The sequence below is a fragment of the Centropristis striata genome, chromosome 1, assembly GCF_030273125.1.
Source record: "Centropristis striata isolate RG_2023a ecotype Rhode Island chromosome 1, C.striata_1.0, whole genome shotgun sequence".
NCBI lineage: Eukaryota > Metazoa > Chordata > Actinopteri > Perciformes > Serranidae > Centropristis > Centropristis striata.
The window spans coordinates 43,839,670-43,863,629 of record NC_081517.1 but is presented as its reverse complement, the minus strand read 5'-3'; the positions used below and the strand labels follow the sequence as shown (position 1 = coordinate 43,863,629).

Sequence of the window (23,960 nt, the reverse complement as noted above, 5' to 3'; positions counted from 1 at the left end):
CAGAGCTGAGGGGCGGAGCTGCTCTACGCTGAAGATTATTTCAGCAAAGTTATGCTCTGGTTTTTTAGACTACATATAGCAATATGTGTATTTTTAAACATAATCTGTGTCTGTGTGAAGGTTGGCACCTCTGCACCATGCTGCTCTGAGTGGTAACAAGGAGCTGATCTCTCTGCTGCTGGAGGCCCAGGCAGCAGTGGATATTAAAGACCATAAAGGTAAAAAAAAAATGCACACAGATTTTCACAGAGTGTCCTTTAAAGTCAGTATTTTTGCCATCAAACAGGAACAAAAAACACACACAGCTGGCCAGAAAACAATCACACACAAAAAAAAAGAGAGACAGGAAAACAAATACCGGCTTCCCCTGCGTGACTGATAATACCCTCTTGTGTAATAAAAGGTGAGCTTGTTAGAAATGTAATAAGAATTCTGCCTGTGTACTATGCAGTGTTTATGAGAGGTGACAGATTTGTGTGCACAGCAAACAAAAGACAACAGAAGAGCTTCATAGCTGCAGGAGCCAGAGCCAAGCTGAAGCAGAGCAGCAAATATCTCCATCTCAGACTGGCAGATTTTGCAAGAAGAAGAGGAAATCTCAGGGCAGATGGGAGATATAATCCCTCCAGGATGTAGGCCTACTGTCTCCACATTGCCAGTCGGCTCAGTGATGCCCAGAAAGGCTCTAAATAGACGTCTACAACTGGCAAGCATCCTTAGCAGGTGGTCCCACCTCCTCAATTCTCTCCGTGAAGGTGGTAGGGAAACCTTCAATCATTTTCACTGGAGCCTCGGGGGTTGACTTGACCCAGATATTTCCCTCAGGAGTTGGTGGGGATCAAAATAGAGCAAAAAGGAGAGAATGTTTATGTTGCTGGATTCTCTCGATAACATGAGATCACACGAGAATCTAGGGTTCAATCCGTTTTGTCTGGTTTAAGGCAAGGCAAGTTTATTTGTATAGCACAATTCAACGCAAGGTAATTCAAAGTGCTTTATATACCCATTAAAACAGCAAGACACAATTGAAAACAGTAAAAACAGTCAAATAAAAAAGGGAAATATACACTACTGGTCAAAAGTTTTAGAACACACCAACTTTTCCAGAATTTAATTGAAAATGATGCAGTTTAATGTCTCAGTGTACTCTGAAATTAATGCACATTTGCAACATTTAAAATTCTTTATTGAGCATGATAGTGTTTTGAAAGTTAAAAAAAAGATTCAAAATCACATTTTATGTTGGACTAAAGGACTAAAAAAAGACACAAAATGACCAAAAAAAAGACACAAAATGACAAAAAAAGACACCAAAAGACACAAAATGACTTAAAAAAGACACAAAATGACCAAAAAAAGACACAAAATGACTTACAAAGACATGAAAATAATTCAAAAATGGATAAAATAGCCCAAGACTCCATAGAGTTAAGTTGTTAACCCATTTCTTGTTCCCTGAAAAAGGCCTACTTGTATAATTCTGAAATGTACATTATCTTTCAGTTTTGGTTAAGCTTACCTTTTTTTATTTACCTCTGGCAGTTCACCACTTACCTTTGTACCCTTTCAAGCTGTTCATTTGACTTGAACTGCTTGAATTTCAATAAAAAACTGGAAAAATTGGGGTGTTCTAAAACTTTTGACCGGTAGTGTAAATAAAAATATAAATAAGATAAAATAAGAATGCAGCAGGTTAAGTTTTGTGCTTTTGTGCTAGTTCGGGCAATCAGTGTCTTGTGAGAAGCTAACTGGCAGTTTCCTGTTTGTGGCGACTGTTCCCAAAAACAATGGTGGCTCCTGAAGAGGTTAGCCTGTATCCATTTCATCAGAAGAAAAGAGTATTTCTTCATTGAAAGAAGAGCAGATAGCAGTTCTGAAGGTTTTCGCTCCTCTCCAGAGAGGTTTTAGCACGGCTGGTGTGTGACGATCATATAAAGATGATTCATCCAATCACCTGCCAGGTATTTTTTGAAAGCGCCTACCTTTTTCCGAGCAGTTTCCTATGATGGCTTCTCAGCATCACACCGTGGTGGCCAATCACGTAACCAGCAATTTTGTGAAATAGTACAGTAAACAACTGCTTCTTGCTGCCATTGGACAGGAGCTGAAAACACATTTGGTACAAGAAAGTTTAAAAAAAACTAAACTATAAGGGTAAAAAATGAAATACAAGAATTTACTCCCACCTGCCCAGAAGTGTGTGTAACTGCTAACCACATGGATTCTCATTGGAGCAATTCTGTGGGGAAACTGATTGTGTGTTTCCAGCTCCCTGTCTTTTCTTATCCAGTAATGAAGGAAATCTGGAGATCATTAAAACACTCTGACAGAACAATAGAAATTGCGAAATATAAAGCACCACCTGATTTGGCGAGAATGCATCCTAAATAGGAAGCTGTTTGCTAACAGCTTCTGGCATATCAGCTTGTTTCCAACTGACAAAGAAAACCAAATTTTACACTTTTAATATTTATCCGTCACTTGTATGTCATAACAGGAAGTGTTTCCTTGGACTTTGAAGTTCTGATCCTGATTCAGGCTTTGTCACACCCGTCTCCAAAATGTTCTTGTGCAGAGATGCCAACTTAAGGTCAATGACCTGAACATCCTGCAGGCTTGATATCCTGTCCCAAAAGAGATCATTAACAAAAAAAGCAGCCAACCAACTCAGTAACTCAGCCAGGATGTTTCTGGGAACACAATCGAGGGTATTTCCAAAATCAGATAACTCATTTGGTTGCAATTGTAAAATTTCTGTGAGACTTCTCTTTTTTGTTTTAAGTGTCCAAAAATAAATAAGGTCGACTGTTATAACTCCCAAGTAGCCACAAACAAAAATTAGCTTGAAGAATGGGTAATATTTATTTATAATGAGAACTTAGGAAAATACAAAAATATTCTCCAACTTAGGGGTGGACTAAAGCCAAAATAACAAACAAAACAATCCTGTCTTAACCCTTAATAGGACACTCATTGAAATACTTGCAAATTCCAAATTTCAACCCTAGAGAATATTGGAGGATATTACATACTGCCAGAATGTGCAAAAAAAACCATATGGATCCGGGGGAGGGGGGTAATATTTTGAGAAAAAAGCTTACGAGAATAAAGTTGCAAATCTACGAGAAAAAATGCGCAGATTTATGAGATTTAAAGTGGTGAATCTGGGAGAAATCCCTTGTAAATCTGTGACTTTTTTCGCGCAGATTTGCCACTTTAATCTAGTAAATTTGCAACTTTTTTCTCGAAATCCATGTGGTTCTATGACCTCACAGAGAGGCATGGGGACCCCATTTTGGATATCCGCTGAAGTTACCAAATATACACTACTGGTCAAAAGTTTTAGAACACACCAACTTTTCCAGAATTTAATTGAAAATTATGCAGTTTAATGTCTCAGTGTACTCTCAATCTTTCTTGAGCATGATAGTCTTCACATTTTATGTTGGACTAAAGGACTAAAAAAAGACACAAAATGACCAAAAAAAGACACAAAATGACAAAGAAAGACACCAAAAGACACAAAATGACTAAAAAAAAGACACAAAATGACCAAAAAAAGACACAAAATGACAAAGAAAGACACCAAAAGACACAAAATGACCAAAAAAAAGACGCAAAATGAATTACAAAGACATAAAAAGAATTTAAAAATGGACAAAATAGCCCAAGACTCCATAGAGTTAAGTTGTTAATCCATTTCTTGTTCCCTGAAAAAGGCCTACTTGTATAATTCTGAAATGTACATTATTTTTTAGTTTTGGTTAACCTTACCTTTTTTTATTTACCTCTTTTTTCATTTGACTTGAACTGCTTGAATTTCAATAAAAAACTGGAAAAATTGGGGTGTTCTAAAACTTTTGACCGGTAGTGTAGTTCCTTGCCCGATAAAGGGTTAAAAATAAGAAATTTACCTGAGAAAACAAAAGTTACAAAGTCTTACCTCCCTACCTACTTAAACAAGAGAAAACCAGAAACAAAACCTGGCAACCCACCCTTACTGCTCAAACAAGGGAATTATATCCAAAACCACAAGTTAACTCAAACAAAAGTGTGAACCGGTTGGGAGAAGAGGAGGATGAGGAAATGCCTGCTGCCAGCGACGGCCGCCATCTTGGCTCCATTTAAACCAGGTGGCTCCGGCTGCAGCCAATCACAGCCCAGGCGTGGAACCTCTCCACCAATCACACCGCGGCTATGGCACACTCCAATCTGCATATAAAAAAGGAAAACAAAAACACAAGGCACACATACAAATGCAGTTTGCTAAACCAGTAGTTCTCAACCTTTTTGAGCCCCGACCCCCAATTTAACATGCATGTTGAATTTTGGACAAATAATGAAGCAGACAACAACGAAAACATCTCTCTGGATGTGCATTTATATATTTTTTATATTTTATTGTTAATCTAAGTCCTTTGCTATCAGTTTAAAGGTCCATTCTGACCTCCTGAGTGTGTAACAGTCAGCTTCAAGCCAGAGACTCCTTGGAAAGTAACAACTTGATACTTTGGGATTTGTCAGAAAAGACACAAAATGACCCAAAAAAGAACCAAATTGACCACAAAATGATTGAAAAAAGACACAAAATTACCAAAAAATTACATAAAATTAAGCGAAAAAGGACTCAAATTGACCACAAAATGACAAAAAATGACCACAAAAAGACACAAATTGACCAAAAAAGGAAACAAAATGACCAAAAAAAGACACAAATTGACCACAAAATGATTAAAAAAGACACAAAATGACCCAAAAACACACAAAATTACCAAAAAAAGACATTAAATGACCAAAAAGACTAAAACACATTAACACATGAACACTTTAACACAGTGGAGACAGAGCTGACTTCCAAAATGATTTGGCGACCCCCAGAAATCATCTCGCGACCCCAATTGGGGCCGGGACCCCAAGGTTGAGAACAGCTGTGCTAAACAATAACTATAATAATGACCACAGTCATAACACAAATATAGCACTGAAATTCACACAGACATATGAATGAAAAATATCAGTTTAGCTTCCTGAATTTCAGGATGAACTAACAGTTGACCGCTGGAAAGTGAATAACGGCTCATATCACTTGCAGCAATCCACCAAACGAGTTAAGTCCAGAGTGTCTCTTTCCCTGCAGAGCCGGAGTAAAGTCCTCTCTTCTCTTTGCACACTATCTGGAAGCTCTTTGTAGCTGACTGAGAGTCATTTTCCATTACATCTCTTGTTATATGCAGACTTTAGCTTCTGTAACTCCTACAGCTGCTGTGTCTCTTTATCCTGCCAGCACCTCTCCTCTGAGTCAGGACTCCCTCATGCCAGCCAAGCCTGCAGGGCCTCTTTATTCAGCTTGACGATGTGGCTCATCGCTGGTATTAGGACTGGGGGTCTTGGGTTGCTGCCATGAGAAACATGCTCACTGCTCCTTGTAGCCACTACTACAAAGTGTTTAATGTCTTCTGGTTAGAGGCACCAGTAATGACTCCGTGGTGGATTTTTTGTGCTGTGAACTCTGCACCACCTTTCATTTCCTGCGTTGCTCCAAGAGCGGACTGCAATGTCCAGTTTTCTTTAAGCGGTAATTCTCTAAGGTCCTGTTCAGCCAGTGGTCGGGGATTTCTTGTCTTAGTCTGAAAGCAGTTTGTCTGCAACATCCCTTGAGTACAATGCTTGCACAAACAATACTCCAACGGTCACGAAGGGTCACAAGCACGTCAACCACAATAAGATTGAATTTCCAGAAGGAGCACAGAGAGATTGTGCCTGTGAAAGAGATATATTACAGAAATGTTTTCAAAAAATGTCATTTAATTAGGGCTGAAATGAACGATTGTTCATTTTTTTTTCGATTGTTCAAAAAAGAACCAAATTGACCACAAAATGATTGAAAAAAGACACAAAATGACAAAAAAATTACATAAAATGACCACAAAAAGACACAAATTGACCAAAAAAGGAAACAAAATGACCAAAAAAAGACACAAATTGACCACAAAATGATTTGAAAGTGATTTGAAATGATTCAAAATGATTTGAAATGAGTTAACAATACTCCAACGGTCACGAAGGGTCACAAGCACGTCAACCACAATAAGATTGAATTTCCAGAAGGAGCACAGAGAGATTGTGCCTGTGAAAGAGATATATTACAGAAATGTTTTCAAAAAATGTCATTTAATTAGGGCTGAAATGAACGATTGTTCATTTTTTTTTCGATTGTTCAAAAAAGAACCAAATTGACCACAAAATGATTGAAAAAAGACACAAAATGACAAAAAAATTACATAAAATGACCACAAAAAGACACAAATTGACCAAAAAAGGAAACAAAATGACCAAAAAAAGACACAAATTGACCACAAAATGATTTGAAAGTGATTTGAAATGATTCAAAATGATTTGAAATGAGTTAACAATACTCCAACGGTCACGAAGGGTCACAAGCACGTCAACCACAATAAGATTGAATTTCCAGAAGGAGCACAGAGAGATTGTGCCTGTGAAAGAGATATTACAGAAATGTTTTCAAAAAATGTCATTTAATTAGGGCTGAAATGAACGATTGTTTTCATTATTAATTAATCTACTGATTGTTTTCTCCATTAGTCCATCCATCATTTGATCTACAGATTGGCAGAAAATAGCAAAAAATGGTTCCCAGGGTTCATGGTGCCATTCAAAAATGTCTTGTTTTTTCTAAAAAAATTTAAATATATTTAGTTTACTATCATACACTGAAAAAAGAAAATAGTTGAACCAACTTAATTGAATTGTTTCATTTGGTAACACCTAAATTAATTAAGTTCTTTCAAATTAATAAAAAAATAACATAACTGATTTTAAATTAATTTGAAAGAACTTAATTCATTTAGGTGTTACCAAATGAAACAATTCAATTAAGGTGGTTCTTTTTTCAGTGTAGAAGAATAAATAAACATAAAAAGCCACATTTGAAAGGGTTGGAGCCAGTACTAAAACAGTTAATCAGTTATCAGCATAGTTCCTGATTAATTTTTTGGTCAACCGACTAATCGTTCCAGCCCTTGTGAATTCACCATATAGTAGGAATCAAAAATGCTAAAAAAGCTAAATAACCACTGACGAACTGGTCTGTCTAACAATAACAGAGTCTGTGTACTTGCATGCATTCACATGTCTTTATATTCTCATTTTCTTGTATGTATCTGTGTGCATGTCCTTGTGGGGTCTGTGTTTTATTGTGCTGTCATCTTTGTGTGTGTTCTTGTATGTGTGTATGTGTGCGTTTTGTGTAGGGATGCGTCCTCTGCATTACGCTGCATGGCAGGGGAAGACTGAACCAATGAAAATGCTGCTGAAGGCAGGCTCGTCAGTCAACGGACAGTCAGATGAAGGACAGATCCCTCTCCACCTATCAGCTCAGCACGGACATTATGATGGGGTAACTGTGTTTGTGTGTGTGTGTTCTAGTGTGTATAGCAGCTATGTGTGTGTTTTTTGTGAGGTGTTGTCTATTATGTGTGCCTGATGATGCATGCATGATTTGTGGTTGTCACAAGCAAGAAAATTCAGAGGCAGAGCCAGTAATATTTCTATGTGTGTGTGTGTGTATGTTACAGTCAGAGATGTTGCTACAACACCAGTCCAACCCATGTATCTCAGACTCAGCTGGGAAAACACCGTTGGACCTTGCCTGTGAATTTGGACGTGTTGGTGTAAGTAGAAAATGCAAAGAGGTGCATCTTTATTTGTTTATTTTTTTTATTTAACCTTCATTTGATCAGGAAAGCCTCAATTACACCGGCCTCGAGATTTCTACGCGCTGTAACTTAAGAAAACCAATGTAAAATTGAAAAAAGAACAACCCAATACATAAACACGCTTCAACAATGACTTGCAGATAGGGATGGGTACCAAATTCGGTACTTTTATAGGTAGCGACCGAATTCCGCCGGTACTACCGAGTACCAAAATCAAACGGTACCATGTTTCGGTACATAAACGGCGTTAACGTTAAACTGATTGATTTCAACCTGTTTTCATTTGACATCTTTGATTAACAAGCGTGCTGACGATCGCACTATTTTTTTATTTTTTTATTAACCTCCTCGTCTGGTCCTGTCTGCTCACCGCGGCCACTAGCTGCTGCCCTCTTCCACCCCGGCGCAGAGACGAACAGCCGGCTCTAGGCCTGCTAGCCGCCAGCTGCTAACTCTCCAATGTCTCTACCTGGGCTTGGCCTTCGTCTGCCTCCAGATTGGACCTTCCTTACTCCGTTTGCTCTCTCCATTCTTCTGTAGACCAGTCATTAGCAACTAGCAGCTAGCTGCTGCATCTCTGGTCCTCCGCTAATACTCCGCTCTTCAACTCAGGAATATTACCTGCCACTTTACTCCAAACTGCCTCGCTGAAATTAAATCCCTCGGACTCCTGCGTCATCCTCGATATGTGCACAGAGCAGCCCGACTCAACTTTGTTTATTCCAACCATGCCATGCCCACAATACTGTCTGACCGGTGCTGCGCCGCACAGCTACGACGTCATCACAACAAATCACACGTGCACTTGCAACTTTTTTTTTTTTTCGTGCACTTTCCACCTGAGAGCGCTCCTCTGCATTCTTTGATAACACTGCAACCTTCATGTTACAAAATGCACGTTCACTCAACAATAAAGCACTGCTCATCCTGGATTTTATATTGTTTTGATATAAGTTTATATTTTGAGAAATAAATATGTTGAATTGAAAAATTGAGATTTAATTATTAAACAAATTAACATTTATTACCACATAAACAAACGCAAAAGTACAGAAAGTACAAAGTACCAGTACTGATTCCCAGGTGCCGGGTATCGGTACCGTATCGGTTCAAATGTGACAGGTACCCATCCCTACTTGCAGACATATAAAGACAACACAAGACAACAAAGACAACTGAGTCGCTTCTGTTTTCCTCTGAGCTACCAACAACACAGCACACACTGTATTTCTAAACCAAATGTGCAACGGAGAGAGTAATAGAATACTTTCTGGCCTTGATTTCCATATAAACAAGTAGATCGATCCAGTCGGCCAACCTTCATATATATCTTTCACAACACCGCAAGCAGCCTGGCTTCGGTTAATGCTACCGCCCAAAGTAAGAAACAACCGTAAGAATCCCAATTTGAACAAGAATTTCCACTTTCATTGCCATATCTTTTGAATCTCTCCATTGCAGGTTTAGGGTTGGTTTGATTTGATTTGATATGTGTGCTATTAGGTAAAAAGTAAAGTAATTAGGCCTTTTATTTTAAAAGATACTTGACAATGTGGGAGATAATAAAGAGTCTGCCGTTGTGGTTCAGACGATGGAGCGTCCGTGTTATCATTTTATTACTTTAATAAGTTTAGGTGCAACTCTATCCTCCTCCTGTTTGTGCCATATATCCCTTCCTGGTGGCAGACAGAATTTCACCTTGAAACAACTCATAAAATGTCTAAAACCATACAAAATAAGTATAGCCAATTTAACATTTACACCCTAATTTATTCCAAAAGAGAGAGTGCACAGTTTCTGCATCAATTATTCTAATTCACAGAGAAACAACACTTTAAATCTATTTATGTAAAAGTTGCAAAAAAGTGTGAGTAGCATACATATAAGCTTGTTTACATAATTTAGTGCAGACTTCAGCAGCTGTTGACAGAAAGGGCTCTATATTATACGTGAATGTATAATTTTGGTGTGTGTTTTTGTTTTAGGTGGTCCAGCTGCTGCTCAGCAGTAACATGTGTGCAGCCATGCTGGAGCCCAAACCCTCCGACCCTAACGGAGTGTCACCTCTGCATCTCGCTGCCAAGAACGGACACATCGATGTCATACGGTCTGAAAAACTTTGAGTCATTACAGTCTCAGTGTGTGTCTGTCTTCACTCCTACTCTGTCTGTCTCATCTAATCTACCTTTTCACTCCAGGGTCACAATTATGATTATGAAATATGTGTTACAATCTAAAGCAGTAGTTCTCAACCTTTTTGAGTCGCGACCCCCAATTTAACATGCATGTTGTCCGCGACCCCCGCTCACTGAACAGAATTTCAAGCGCACAGTTCAGATCACCCAAAAAAGAAACAAAATGACCACAAAAAGATACAAAATGACTAAAAAAAGACACAAAATGACCAAAAAAAAGACACAAATTGACCAAAAAAAGACACAAAATGACTATAAAAAGAAACAAATTGATCAAAAAGACACAAAATGACCAAAAAAAGACACAAAATGACCATGAAAGACTCAAAATGACCAAAAAAAAGACATAAATAACCAAAAAAGACACAAAATGACCAACAAAAAGACACAAAATGACAAAACAAGACACAAAATGACATAAAAAGACACAAATTGACCAAAAAAGACACAAAATGACCAAAAAAAGGAAACAAAATGACCAAAATAGGACACAAAATGACCAAAAAAAAGACACAAAATGACCAAAAAAGACACAAAATGACTAAAAAGACTTAAACACATGAATACTCTAACACAGTGGAGACAGAGCTGACTTCCAAAATGATTTGGCGACCCCCAGAAATCATCTCGCGACCCCAACTGGGGTCCCGACCCCAAGGTTGAGAATAGCTGATCTAAAGAACATAGTTAAAGTCTTTGAAAATGCTGCTACCGGCATATTTCTATTGACAGTTATCTAGATTTTTTTAATTCTACAATGTTTAGCCACATACATTTACTTTTTACTTTACTTTTGTTATTCTATATAGGCATTTAGGTAACGCTTTATATTAAGGTCCTTAATAACCATTAATTAACAAGTAATAAGGCCCTTGTAAGTCCTTACAAGATGCTTATTAACATTATTGTGTATATAAGCTTATATAAGTGTTAATAATGGCATTATAATACAGCTAATAGCAGGCTATAAGAGATGTATAATAAGAACATTAATAAAAGCCTCATGAGTATCTTATAATTCTTCATAACAACATTACAAACACCCATAACCCCCCCATTATGTCTTTGCCATGCCTTTATTAATCTTATTTTGTTTGCTTATTGATATTAAAATATACTTTATTGCTCATCTATTATAAGTTAACTATAAGTTAACTATGCTTTTTGCAGCTAAAGGGATCTAAAACGAGAACAATGCCTTATTACTTGTTAATTAATGGTTATTAAATTAAAGCTTTACCGGCATTTATATTAAATGATGTTATGCAAGATAACATGCAAATAATGGTTAATGTTATCAATATTTGTGCTGCAGGTTGCTGATTCAGGCTGGAATAGATATTAACAGACAGTCTGAGTCTGGCACAGCGCTCCATCAGGCAGCCCTCTGTGGGAAGACAGAGGTAGTGCGCCTGCTGCTGGATGTAAGTCCATCTGTCTGTCTGTCTGTCTGTCTGTCTGTCTGTCTGTCTGTGTGGCTGTTTAATAGCTTTATGAAAGCAACTGTTGTTAAAGCTGCCTCCCTCTCCTCAGCCGAGCAAGTTTTACACCTCAGCACTTGGCGTTCATCCCACAGAGCTGTGTGATGGCGCCTTTGGGATATGTTAGCTTGTTACATAAAAATATAACAGCGTGGCCAGCATCCTACCTGTCATCATGCAATATATTCAATATGCATTGCACATACACTACTGGTCAAAAGTTTTAGAACACACCAACTTTTCCAGAATTTAATTGAAAATGATGCAGTTTAATGTCTCAGTGTACTCTGAAATGAATGCACATTTGCAACATTTAAAATTCTTTATTGAGCATGATAGTGTTTTGAAAGTAAAAAAATAGATTCAAAATCACATTTTATGTTGGACTAAAGGACTAAAAAAAGACACAAAATGACCAAAAAAAGACACAAAATGACAAAAAAGACACCTAAAGACACAAAATGACTAAAAAAAGACACAAAATGACAAAAAAAAGACACAAAATGACAAAAAAGACACCTAAAGACACAAAATGACTAAAAAAAGACACAAAATGACTAAAAAAAGACACAAAATGACCAAAAAAAAGACACAAAATGACAAAAAAGACACCTAAAGACACAAAATGACTAAAAAAAGACACAAAATGACTTACAAAGACATGAAAAGAATTAAAAAATGGACAAAATAGCCCAAGACTCCATAGAGTTAAGTTGTTAACCCATTTCTTGTTCCCTGAAAAAAAGGCTACTAATTCTGAAATGTACATTATTTTTCAGTTTTGGTTAACCTTACCTTTTTTTATTTACCTCTGGCAGTTCACCACTTACCTTTGTACCCTTTCAAGCTGTTCATTTGACGTGAACTGCTTGAATTTCAATAAAAAACTGGAAAAATTGGGGTGTTCTAAAACTTTTGACCGGTAGTGTATATATTCAAACCAGCTCTGTTTTGTTTTTAAACTATATAGTCAGGCGGCTTAGCCAAATAAAGGGGACACGCCGGACAAAAGCACCACATTTTTTCCACATACTCTCTATCATTATAGGTTTCAATTTTTAGCAGGAGCCACTTCATCAAGATTGCGGTGATGGCAGCCATATAAAGTCTATGAGAAATGCTATATCTTCCAAGCCACTTAGAAGGTCAATCTTGTTGTCAAAATATACATTTTCTGGGTCCAGGAATCATTTAAAGCTATTGAGAATATCACTAGATGATTATTTGATCAAATAGATATGTTCATTTTCACTCAGACTGGGCAATTCGCTTCAAGTGCTGCAGCAGGGTATCCTGAGCTGAAAATGTTTGGACTCTATGTTCACGGGAGAGTGAGGATTAGCTGCCATGTACACTGCTCAAAAAGATCAAGGGTACGCTTTCATCTCATGTCAGATCTTGATCAACAAATTATTTACAGTGAGTCATCTAGTGATATTCTCAATAGCTTTAAATGATTCTTTGACCCAGAAAATGTATATTTTGACACCAAGATTGACCTTCTAAGTGGCTTGGAAGATATATTGGTTCTCATAGACTTTATATGGCTGCCATCTCAGATCCACAATCTTGATTAAGTGGCTCCTACCAAAAGTTGAAACCTTTTGAAAAATGTGGTGCTTTTGTCCAGCGTGTCCCCTTTCTTCTCAAATCTGGTCCTAAGCCGCCTGACTAATAACACTTGATAATGTTATAATTTCCTGAAAACGTAATACAATTTGAAACTGATTTCATGTTTGGAAATGTAAATTCTAGACTTTGAAATGTCCAACAAATGGAAAAAGATGTATTAAACTAATATCCCTTTCAATGGGAAATGAACCAGCCCATGCATGCTGATTCATCTAATGCACGATGCTTGCATAATGACAAGAGTGTTTCTTAGATTAGAAACCATCAGTAGATGGCAAAAGCTGCAGAAGACGGCTAATGATACACAAAACAGTCAAGTCAATTTCCATTAAATGTTGTTTCCCATCAGAGTCAGCAGTGATTCTTATTGAATGAATTATGCTTCTTATGCTCCTTATGCAACACTGAAAATAAACTCAGTATTACATTATCCATAAAAAGTAGATTATTCACTGGCTTTTAACTCAACATGAGCCTTTGCTCTGTTTTATTTTCTGTTTTTATTTGTTCTTTGTGGCTTTTTAAAATTAAGATTAATTTTAAAATTGAGATTCATTTTAAAACCCACTTTTATTTACTGTTTATTGTTTTACCCAGCATGAGACTTGCTTTGTTTTAGTTGTTTTTGCTTGTTCTTTGTTTTTATTGTTTTTATTGTTGGTCTGTCCTGCCATGTACAACACTTTGTATCAAGTGTCTTAAAGGGCTCTATAAATAAAGTTGATTTGATTTGATTTGATTTGATATCCATAAAAAGTAGATTATCAGGTTTGAAAAAAAAAGACCATACTGAAAGTGTAATAAATTCCCAATAATATAATGAAGGTATTCAGTTCTTGGTAAAAATGTTATTACAATATCAGTCATACATTTTATTAGTCCCTATTATTTATCCCTACCATAATAAGACTCTAGCTGTTTTGGGCTAAGCCAAATAAATGTAAAATCAATGTGTTAAAACTAGATAAGTTATTTTTCCTGTGACATTTTCAGGAAATTATTACATTATGGGGTGCTACAAACCATTTTGTCACCTTTTTGATGAACAACACACAGTAAATATTGGCAGCAGGCACGCCAGAATGTGCAGTAAATATCCATATTATGAATTTGAAATTCTTGCCTCAATAATTTTCTTCTCGACTTCCACCCAGAGTGGCATCAGTGCAGGAGTGAGAAACACTCTGAGTCAAACCGCCCTGGACATCGTTAATCAATTCACAACAACACAGGCCAGCCGAGAGATCAAACAGCTACTGAGAGGTGAGTTCCACCAGATACACATGCTTTTGAATAATTATTTACGGGAAGTCATGATTCCTGATTTAATCATTAACCCTGCATCAGGCAAAGAACTATATTTGGTAACTTCAGGTAATATTTTGAGAAAAAAGTTGCAAATTTACTAGATTAAAGTGGCAAATCTACAAGAAAAAAAGTTGCAGATTTAAGAGATTTAAAGTGGCAAATCTGCGCGAAAAAAGTTGCAGATTCACGAGAAAAAAGTGGGAAAAAAGCAACTTTTTTCTCCCAGATTCACCACTTTAAATCTCATAAATCTGCACATTGTTTTCTCGTAGATTTGCCACTTTAATCTCGTAAACTTTTTTCTCAAAATATTATTTTCGTATTTTTTTTTACACATTCTGGCTGTATGTAATATCCTTCAATATTCTCTGGGGTGGAAGTTTGGAATTTGCAAGTATTTCAATGAGTGCCCTATTAAGGGTTAAAGTGGTGAATCTGGGAGAAAAAAGTTGCTTTTTTTCCACTTTTTTCTCGTAAATCTGCAACTTTTTTTCTTGTAGATTTGCCACTTTAATCTAGTAAATTTGCAACCCTATTAAGGGTTGAATACACTGATAACAAAATCAATTTGAAATTATTTATTCACTGAAATTAAAAAAGCTGAAAGAAGACAACAACGTTATAGTTACTGCTCTCTGTTTATCATTACTATTAGAACCTTTTACAGCAAAACCAGAGTGCAGTAACGTCATTTTTGGGGTCAAAGGTCAAATAAATCATCATGATTTTTGAGCATAATAATTACATCATTAATACATGTAGAAATAAGTGTCATATCACCAATCTACATATAACACATTTAGCTGGACAGCTAAAGAACATTAAGAAACTTTAACCCTTAATAGGACACTCATTGAAATACTTGCAAATTCCAAATTTCAACCCTAGAGAATATTGGAGGATATTACATACTGCCAGAATGTGTGAAAAACATACGAAAATAATATTTTGAGAAAAAAGTTTATGAGATTAAAGTGGCAAATCTCAGAGAAAAAAAAAGCACAGATTTATGAGGTTTAAAGTGGTGAATCTGGGAGAAAAAAGTTGTTTTTTTCCCACTTTTTTCTCGTAAATCTGCGACTTTTTTTCTTGTAGATTTGCCACTTTAATCTAGTAAATTTGCAACTTTTTTCTCTAATTACCTGAAGTTACCAAATATAGTTCTTTGCCTGATAAAGGGTTAATAGGCAATATCTGAGTTTCATTATTACAAAATAATAAAACATTATAAATTATTTTCACTATACTATATATGATTATAAGTTACAGGGCAGATAATAGTGCTAAATATGTGAATTGTGGTAATTTTCTGAACTAATTATGTAAATAAATGCATTGATAGATCCACCAGCAGCAGAGAAGCAAACATTGCATGCTCCCTGCTCTGTCTTCTGCTCCCTCCAGACTTTCTGCTCTATTTCTAACTCCTAAAAACTCTCTGCTGGTGCTTTTGTCCTCTACTTGACTCCTCTCAACTCTTCTGCTCCACTCATAATATTCTCTTGTCCTGTAGATGCCTCGGCTGCAATGCAGGTGCGTGCACTGAAGGATTACTGCAACAACTACGACCTCACCAGCCTCAACATCAAAGCTGGAGACATCATCACGGTACATAGATGTGATAATCGTCACAAAATGCAACACATTTCTCAACCTGTTCTCAAAGTGCTGCATGTCTGTCGACTGAAATTCATTAGCCAATGCAGAAAATATGCAATTTAGTTTGTTCAAACCTTAGAGACTAAGTAAACCTGCATAAGGTACCATAGAAACTGAGCATAAAAGATGTTGAATTTGCTTTATGGAACTGAACCAACTGAAAATGAGTCAAACTAACTGAAATAAGCCTGGTTTGTCTGCTAAACTCGCTTTATAGAACAAGCTCCAAGAGCTGGTTGCACCAACTCATTATTGATTCAAACATAGCTATGACAGTACTAAATTTACCAAGTGGTGATTATTAGATGCCCAAATGAATTAAAATGGGTTGCTCAAGATTAGTTGTGATAAAAGACTTTGAACCATTTAGCCATTTTTAATTGGTGTAACTGCTGCGTAACTAACTTAACTGAAGCAACTGACAAAGCTAACGTTAGCATGCTAATATGTCACCTATTATACTACCCATTGAGTAGATGACATAATATGGAATATGGTCAATGTATTTGACACTCGATGATGTGCTTGTTTCATATTTATGTTAAGTGACAACAAAACATCTCATGCCATAAAATGAACAAACAGTTGCTAATGAGGTTAGCTTAATTAGATATTTTAACTATGGTGACCGGAAGTCCCGGTTTGTCCTGCATCCGTTCTACTTTCAAACTTGAACCGAAAAAATATCTGAACGTTAGTTTACCGTTAGCTGTAGCTGCACCTTTCCAGAATTAATGGCTGGAGTCAGAGATAACGGAGAGACAACTAAACTGGAATATCCTCTTGACGAACCGGACGATATCGGTATAGAGCCCTTCACCTTCCCCATGAGTTACCGTTAGCACCATATGTCAACAATTCGTTGACTCTTAATCTCGGAGAAACTGAAGTGTCCTTCCGCCAGCTAGTAGATCTTCTTTTTGTTGTTTAATACTTTGTTCCCAATTGACTGGTGAAATAACGAATTATTACATTTCTAAATAAATGATTTAAATTTGAACAGATCTCCTTACTGTAGTACAAAAGGGTATATGACTGTTACACATTTAAATTAAAGAATAAATCAAATTGTTAGCTTAAAATTGAACAGCTACTCAAATTGTGGATTCCAAGAATTGTGGCAAACCTAATATAATATTATATTTCAGTGCTACTACTATATATTCTTGTTGGTATATATCAGTACAAGTGATTTTTTTCCCCAAACAAAACATATATTTTGTGAAAATATGTTGTTTTCAGCTCAAAAAGAGCTTTTACTTGTGTGCCTGGAGGGGTCATCACAATTTTCCATTGGCCCTCTGTCTCTTGACATTGTAAGAGATCTGCAAATGAATGAAAAGATATTGAGGTTTCAAATGCAAGTTAAATAATAAAAATCCATTCAGCCACTGTGGAGATAAAAAAGCAAGGAGTTTAGCATCAGTAGCCTGTGAGCTGTAGATGGGTGATAGCAACATACTGACCTATTGACATGTGACCATGGGAAACATTGCTGAGAACATCAAAACTACATTAAGAGGACATTGAGCTGGGAACAAAGGCCCCTGATGGATATATCCTTGCTGGCTCAACCCTCTGAAGCACATTTTATAAATAAAGTCTACATTGTTGGCACCTCTCTTGCAGCTCATGATGCAACAGTAACTTCCTGTTAACATAGCTGATTGTTTTCAACAGGATTTGCACATTATTAACCCTGTATCAGGCAAAGAACTATATTTGGTAACTTCAGGTAATATTTCAAGAAAAAAGTTGCAAATTTACTCGTTGCAAAAGTTGCAGATTTAAGAGATTTAAAGTGGCAAATCTGCACTAAAAAAGTAACAGATTTACTAGAAAAAAGTGGGAAAAAAGCAATTTTTTTCTCCCAGATTCACCACTTTAACCCCTAATAGGGCACTCATTGAAATACTTTCAAATTCCAAATTTCAACCCTAGAGAATATTGGAGGATATTACATACTGCCAGAATGAAAAAAAAAACATACGAAAATAATATTTTCAGAAAAAAAGTTTACGAGATTAAAGTGGCAAATCTACGAGAAAAAAAATAGCAGATTTATGAGATTTAAAGTGGTGAAAGTGGTGAATCTGGGAGAAAAAAGTTGCTTTTTTCCCACTTTTTTCTCGTAAATCTGCAACTTTTTTCGGGCAGATTTGCCACTTTAAATCTCATAAATCTGCAACTTTTTTTCTTGTAGGTTTGCCACTTTAACCCATTTAATCTGCAACTTTTTTCTTGTAGATTTGCCACTTTAATCTAGTAAATTTGCAACTTTTTTCTCGAAATATTACCTGAAGTTACCAGTTCTTTGCCTGATAAAGGGTTAAGGTGTTTACTAGCCAAAGTTTTAGTGGTTCTAACTGATTTTGTTAGGTGGTGCAGCCCAGTTCAGCTACAGTAAACAGGTTATAATTTTGTTCACTGTATGTATGTGTGTGTGTGTGTGTGTGTGTGTGTGTGTGTGTGTGTGTGTGTGTTGACAGGTTTTGGAGCAGCACTCTGACGGCCGATGGAAAGGCTGTATTCACGATAACCGCACAGGAAATGACCGTGTGGGCTACTTCCCCTCCAACATGGTGGAAGTGATCAAGAGGGCAGGTGACCACCCACATCACAGCTGTATGTGTGTATGTGTGTGTGTGTATGTGTGTGGGGTGGGTGGGAGGATGTGTGTGCTTTCGCTTGTGTGTGAGTTCAGCAGCTGTTCTGTAGCAATAGCTGATCATTAGCTAGCTGCAGCATCATCAGCCTCTTTAGGCTGTTTTTCCCAACCTGTCAATCATCTCCAATGATCAATGCTGTCCTCTATTGGCTGTCACCCCCCCCCCCCCCCCCCCCCCCCTCCCCCTCCCCCTCCCCCCTCTATATTTCTGCTCCTTCTGTCACCTCCCTAATAAATAAACCTGTCCAACCAACCAACCCGCTCTGCTAGATTGTGATGCTTTTTGTTCATATTGTTTGTTTGCTTTGTTGCTATGGTGATAAATATTTTTTGATTTATAGAGATATATTCCCTGTGGATATATGGATGTGTTCTTTTCTCATATTTTGATTTTAACCAGTTATTATTTCGTACATTTTTTAAAATCTGATTAGATTTGTTTTGTTTCAAGTTGACTGATCGGTTGTTGTTGTTGTTGTGTTGTTGTTGTTGTTTTGCACCTCCCTCCTCCTGGCTCGTGTCCAGGTCACTCCCCCTCCCAGCAGTGCCACACCCTCCTGCTCCGCAGACCCAACCCCTGCCCCATTGCCGCGGTCAACGGACACTCATACCCCCCCTCCAAAGTCCTCCCCTTGCATCTGCCTCCCCCTCCTCCTCCCTCTCACCCCAACACACAGTCCCTCCCTCGGTTCTCCTCATTTGGGTACGTTCCTCTCCCCATCTCTCCTCCTTCTCTGTCTACTCCTCCTCTGTCCACTCCTCCTCCTCCTCCTCTTCCTCCTCCTCCTCCTCTCTCCACTTCTCAGGAGCAGCAGAGTCAGACAGGTACATAATGTAGTATCACTTTAAATCAAAGATAAGAATCCTTTCCTCACTTTTTGACAAGACCAAATATAGAATATGAATTCTATCTGCTTGTTCCAGCACTTCACTGCAGCTACATATATATGTGTATATATGTGTGTGTGTGTGTGTGTGTATGTGTGTGTGTGTGTGTGTGTGTGCGCGTGTGTGTGTGTATAAATGTATGTAAATGATCCATATATATATACTGTATAGTGAAGGATCAGTTCACCCTAATCACAAAAGGTATATTTTTTTCATTTTTAATTTTTATTAATTTCCGAACCGAAAAAATAAACAACATAAACTACAACAGCGTAGGCTGGATGCATATACACTACTGGTCAAAAGTTTTAGAACACACCAACTTTTCCAGAATTTAATTGAAAATGATGCAGTTTAATGTCTCAGTGTACTCTGAAATTAATGCACATTTGCAACATTTAAAATTCTTTATTGAGCATGATAGTGTTTTGAAAGTAAAAGATTCAAAATCACATTTTATGTTGGACTAAAGGACTAAAAAAAGACACAAAATGACCAAAAAAAAGACACAAAATGACAAAAAAGACACCTAAAGACACAAAATGAGTAAAAAAAGATAGCCCAAAATAGCCCAAGACTCCATAGAGTTAAGTTGTTAATCCATTTCTTGTTCCCTGAAAAAGGCCTACTTGTATAATTCTGAAATGTACATTATTTTTCAGTTTTGGTTAAGCTTACCTTTTTTTATTTACCTCTGGCAGTTCACCACTTACCTTTGTACCCTTTCAAGCTGTTCATTTGACTTGAACTGCTTGAATTTCAATAAACAAATGGAAAAATTGGGGTGTTCTAAAACTTTTGACTGGTAGTTTACATATTCATACACATACTCACATAGGCACCATTAAACAGATGTACATAAACATATAAACACATACACACATACAGTATATAAAGCCCTATACATATACATGCATCTGCCCTGTCTAAGTAATAAGATAGAAATAAGAACCAGTTAACTTAATATTCAATGTGCATTTCCTTTTATCATTTTGGTTCGGAAAAAAAAGTGAGTAGGCTGAAATATAAAATACTTATCTAGGCCTCTCCCCTGATACTCAACACTTCAAAATAATTAATTGTATTTCTATATATAGCCACTTAATGTCAAATAAATATGTAACTATTATTTATTTACGTATATCAAACAACTTAGATCTGAGAATTTCTATTACTCAGCGCAAGGAAAACAAACGAACAAACAAACTTATATTTACCACTAATTCTCAGTGGTGACTCGCCAACTATTTTGTTCCAAAGGTTATATTTTTATCAGTTCACTTCAGTTGACCAAAAGTCTCACCTCCCTTAGTCACTGTGCTAAATCAGACAACTTGACAAAAATACACATCCATGGAAATGCAGGCTCCATTTAGCTGCGTGCTGCATTGTGTATTATTTTCTGGGAATCAGGAGTCATCGCTTCAGGAAGCTGACAGCAAAGCTCTATTCCCACTGAGATGCTAGATGCTGCGTGTAAAATAGACATATTTTACAATACAACATTTACAAAATTAACATCATGCTGTATTGAAGAAGATTTGAAACTAGCGATTGTGACCTTAACCCTTTATCAGGTGAAGAACTATATTTGGTAACTTCAGTGGATATCAAAATGGGGTCGAGAAAAAAGTTGCAAATTTACTAGATTAAAGTGGCAAATCTACAAGAAAAAAAGTTGCAGATTTAAGAGATTTAAAGTGGCAAATCTGTGCAAAAAAAGTTGCAGATATAAGAGATTAAAAGGGGTGAATCTGCGAGAAAATAGGTTGCTTTTTTTCCCACTTCTTTCTCATAAATCTGTGACTTTTTTCCCATGCAGATTTGCTTTAAATCTCTTAAATCTGCAACTTTTTTCTTGTAGATCTGCCACTTTAATCTAGTAAATTTGCAACTTTTTTCCCGAAATATTATATTTTTTATTTTGGATATCCGCTGAAGTTACCAAATACGGCTCTTCGCCTGATAAAGGGTTAACGGTTGCGAATGATAAGACTTTGAAGCTAACAAGAGTTTTGGGCACTACTTGCTGAATTCAACCTTTATTGTGATTTTCACTGCTTTGGACAAACTAGTCCTCATCTCTAAAAAACGCAGCATGTCAGAAAAGGAAATTATAGTCACTGATAAAAGATTATAGAGTTCAGTGCTAGCAGTAAAAGGGGCTAACTCAGTACTTTTCCATGACATTGCAAATAAAACATGGTTTTCATAGCTCATTGCAAGTCTACTTTGGATAGTTATGGCTGATATTCAAAATCCTGATCCAGAATAAAAAAAAGGATTTGCACTTCCGGATCCTCGCTGTTAAGCTCTAGAACAGGAAAGGGGAACTAGGTTCTGCTGGAACCAAGCTTGTTCAACTGTTGGAGCCGTTCTGTAATTCGAGTGAACTGACCCTTTAACTAAAATGTTCAAATAAATGGCACCATTTTTTATAACCTTACATACTTCACGCATACAATTTGAGATTATTCACCATCTTATAAAAATGTCCTCTAATTTAGCTTGGATGTTTTATTATAATAAAGTAATGTTATGAACAGTGATGCCTAAGAGAACTGTGGGCTGTAAATTATTAACACTCGGAGGTGGTGCAACCACTATGAATAATTATGTGTTTATGAATGTGTAGGTTGAGTGAGTGTGTTTTGGTGAGTGTTTTATTTAAGAGTTAAACACATTTATTTATATATTTTTTTAAAAACCCTCTACATTATATATGGGTCTCTGAAGCTGATTAGTTGCTGCACTCTTGATTTTAAGAATTTCATCAAAAATTGATTAAAATACGGACAAGTGTGCATAGTGACAAATGTGCATATGTGTGTTATGTGTGCGTGACAGGTTCTCGGACTGCAGAGCTGAGTCCTCAAGGCTCTCCTACACTGGGACAGCAAAGCAGCACCAGTGAGGACATCTGGGTGCTACGGAAACCTCTGTCAGGTAAACTCCCAAATGTATTTTCCCATCACAACACTGCAAAAAAGCCAACTTGTATTTTTTGGCCTAAAACAGTGATTTAATTTGGTAAAACTTGGAAATATAAATTACTGACATTTAGAGCAATAATGTAAGTTAGCACAACAAAGGAAGCCAGTTGTCTGCTCAAAAACAAGTTGGTGAGTTGTTGTTACTTATATCTTTAAGTTGGGGTTCACAACAAGGGACAATAGTTCTGATAACTCTTATTTCTTTGTTGTGAAATGCGGGAAAGCGGTGAAATTCAGTCATCAGCTTGTGATCACTGATCTTTGCTTTTCACTTAGTTTTTTTTTTTTTTTTTTTTTTTTCTTTTACTTGTAATGTTAATCCTGTTGTCTTTTTTATCTTGTCTGTGTTTTTACTGTGCTTGAACATCCTGCCCAGGGACTACAGGTGAAAATTAGCTATTTAGCTAACCCTGGTATAGAAGCTATTCTATGCATGGTCCCTGTCAAACAAAACCAATAAATAAAATAAATAAAATAAAAAATAAAAAATCAGCGAAAGCTAGCGGCTAACTGATGCTAGCGGCTAACTGATGCTAGCGACGCTGCTTGTTACAGCTACAAGAGTAGCCATTAGCGTATCAATGCTAACTCAAAATTGTGGTCACAACATTAGCTGACATTTCATAGCGGCGTTACAATCGTGCCAGAGAAATTCAGAGTTGAGCAAACTCAAAAACAAAACTTAAAATATTTAGTTTAATTGTCCAACTTAAAATTTTACTGAAGTCTGTTGCCTTGAAATTTTGAGTTCACCCAACTTTTCTTTTTTTGCAGTGAATGTGAAACTGTGTATTTGAGGAATTTTTTCTATATAATACTGTTTTTTGTTTGTGAAGGTGCAGAGCGCAGTGGCAGTGTGGGCAGTCTGGGCAGTGTTCGTTCATCCAGCAGCTTGCAGAGCTCTGGAAACACACATGTTCTGACCACCCCTGCACCCAGTCCACACCCTGCACCCACACCTGGGGTCAACACACACGGCCTTAATGCTCCAGGCCTGCACGCACAAGCTGAAGGGGTGAAGGTAAGAGACGTGTGTTTACCTGCATGTGTTTGCATCGGTTTCCCTCACAATGCTACTGGATCTTTACAAAACAACAAGCACATGATTTCTGTGAAAACATCAAAACATTTTCAGGAAACAAACACAAGTGTAGTTACCAGGTTAACCACAATTCTGTTTCCTGTTCAGTTTGTTCTTCCGCCGTAAAGATCAGCATTGCTTTTTTTTTTTTGCAGTCGACCAGATGCATTGTCCTGGTTTTATTTTTATCAACCACACAGTAAAATAAAGCCTCTAAATTACAAGTTAACCCTTTATCAGGCAAAGAACTATATTTGGTAACTTCCGGTAATATTTCGAGAAAATGTTGCAAATTTACTAGATTAAAGTGGCAAATCTA

General features: G+C 36.8%; 1 protein-coding gene across 3 annotated transcripts in view; it reads left to right on the top strand.

Annotated features, from left to right (window-relative positions):
* Window positions 1-23,960, top strand: part of LOC131979373 (caskin-1-like) — a 64,391-nt gene that overhangs the window by 21,779 nt on the left and 18,652 nt on the right. For all 3 annotated transcript variants that reach the window (XM_059343342.1, XM_059343333.1, XM_059343350.1), the window contains exons 3-12: window positions 121-218; window positions 7,272-7,417; window positions 7,596-7,691; window positions 9,722-9,843; window positions 11,247-11,355; window positions 14,199-14,307; window positions 15,866-15,960; window positions 18,501-18,615; window positions 22,415-22,513; window positions 23,397-23,581. In XM_059343342.1, coding sequence (XP_059199325.1) covers window positions 121-218; window positions 7,272-7,417; window positions 7,596-7,691; window positions 9,722-9,843; window positions 11,247-11,355; window positions 14,199-14,307; window positions 15,866-15,960; window positions 18,501-18,615; window positions 22,415-22,513; window positions 23,397-23,581 — 1,174 coding nt within the window. The remainder of the gene's footprint in view (window positions 1-120; window positions 219-7,271; window positions 7,418-7,595; window positions 7,692-9,721; window positions 9,844-11,246; window positions 11,356-14,198; window positions 14,308-15,865; window positions 15,961-18,500; window positions 18,616-22,414; window positions 22,514-23,396; window positions 23,582-23,960) is intronic.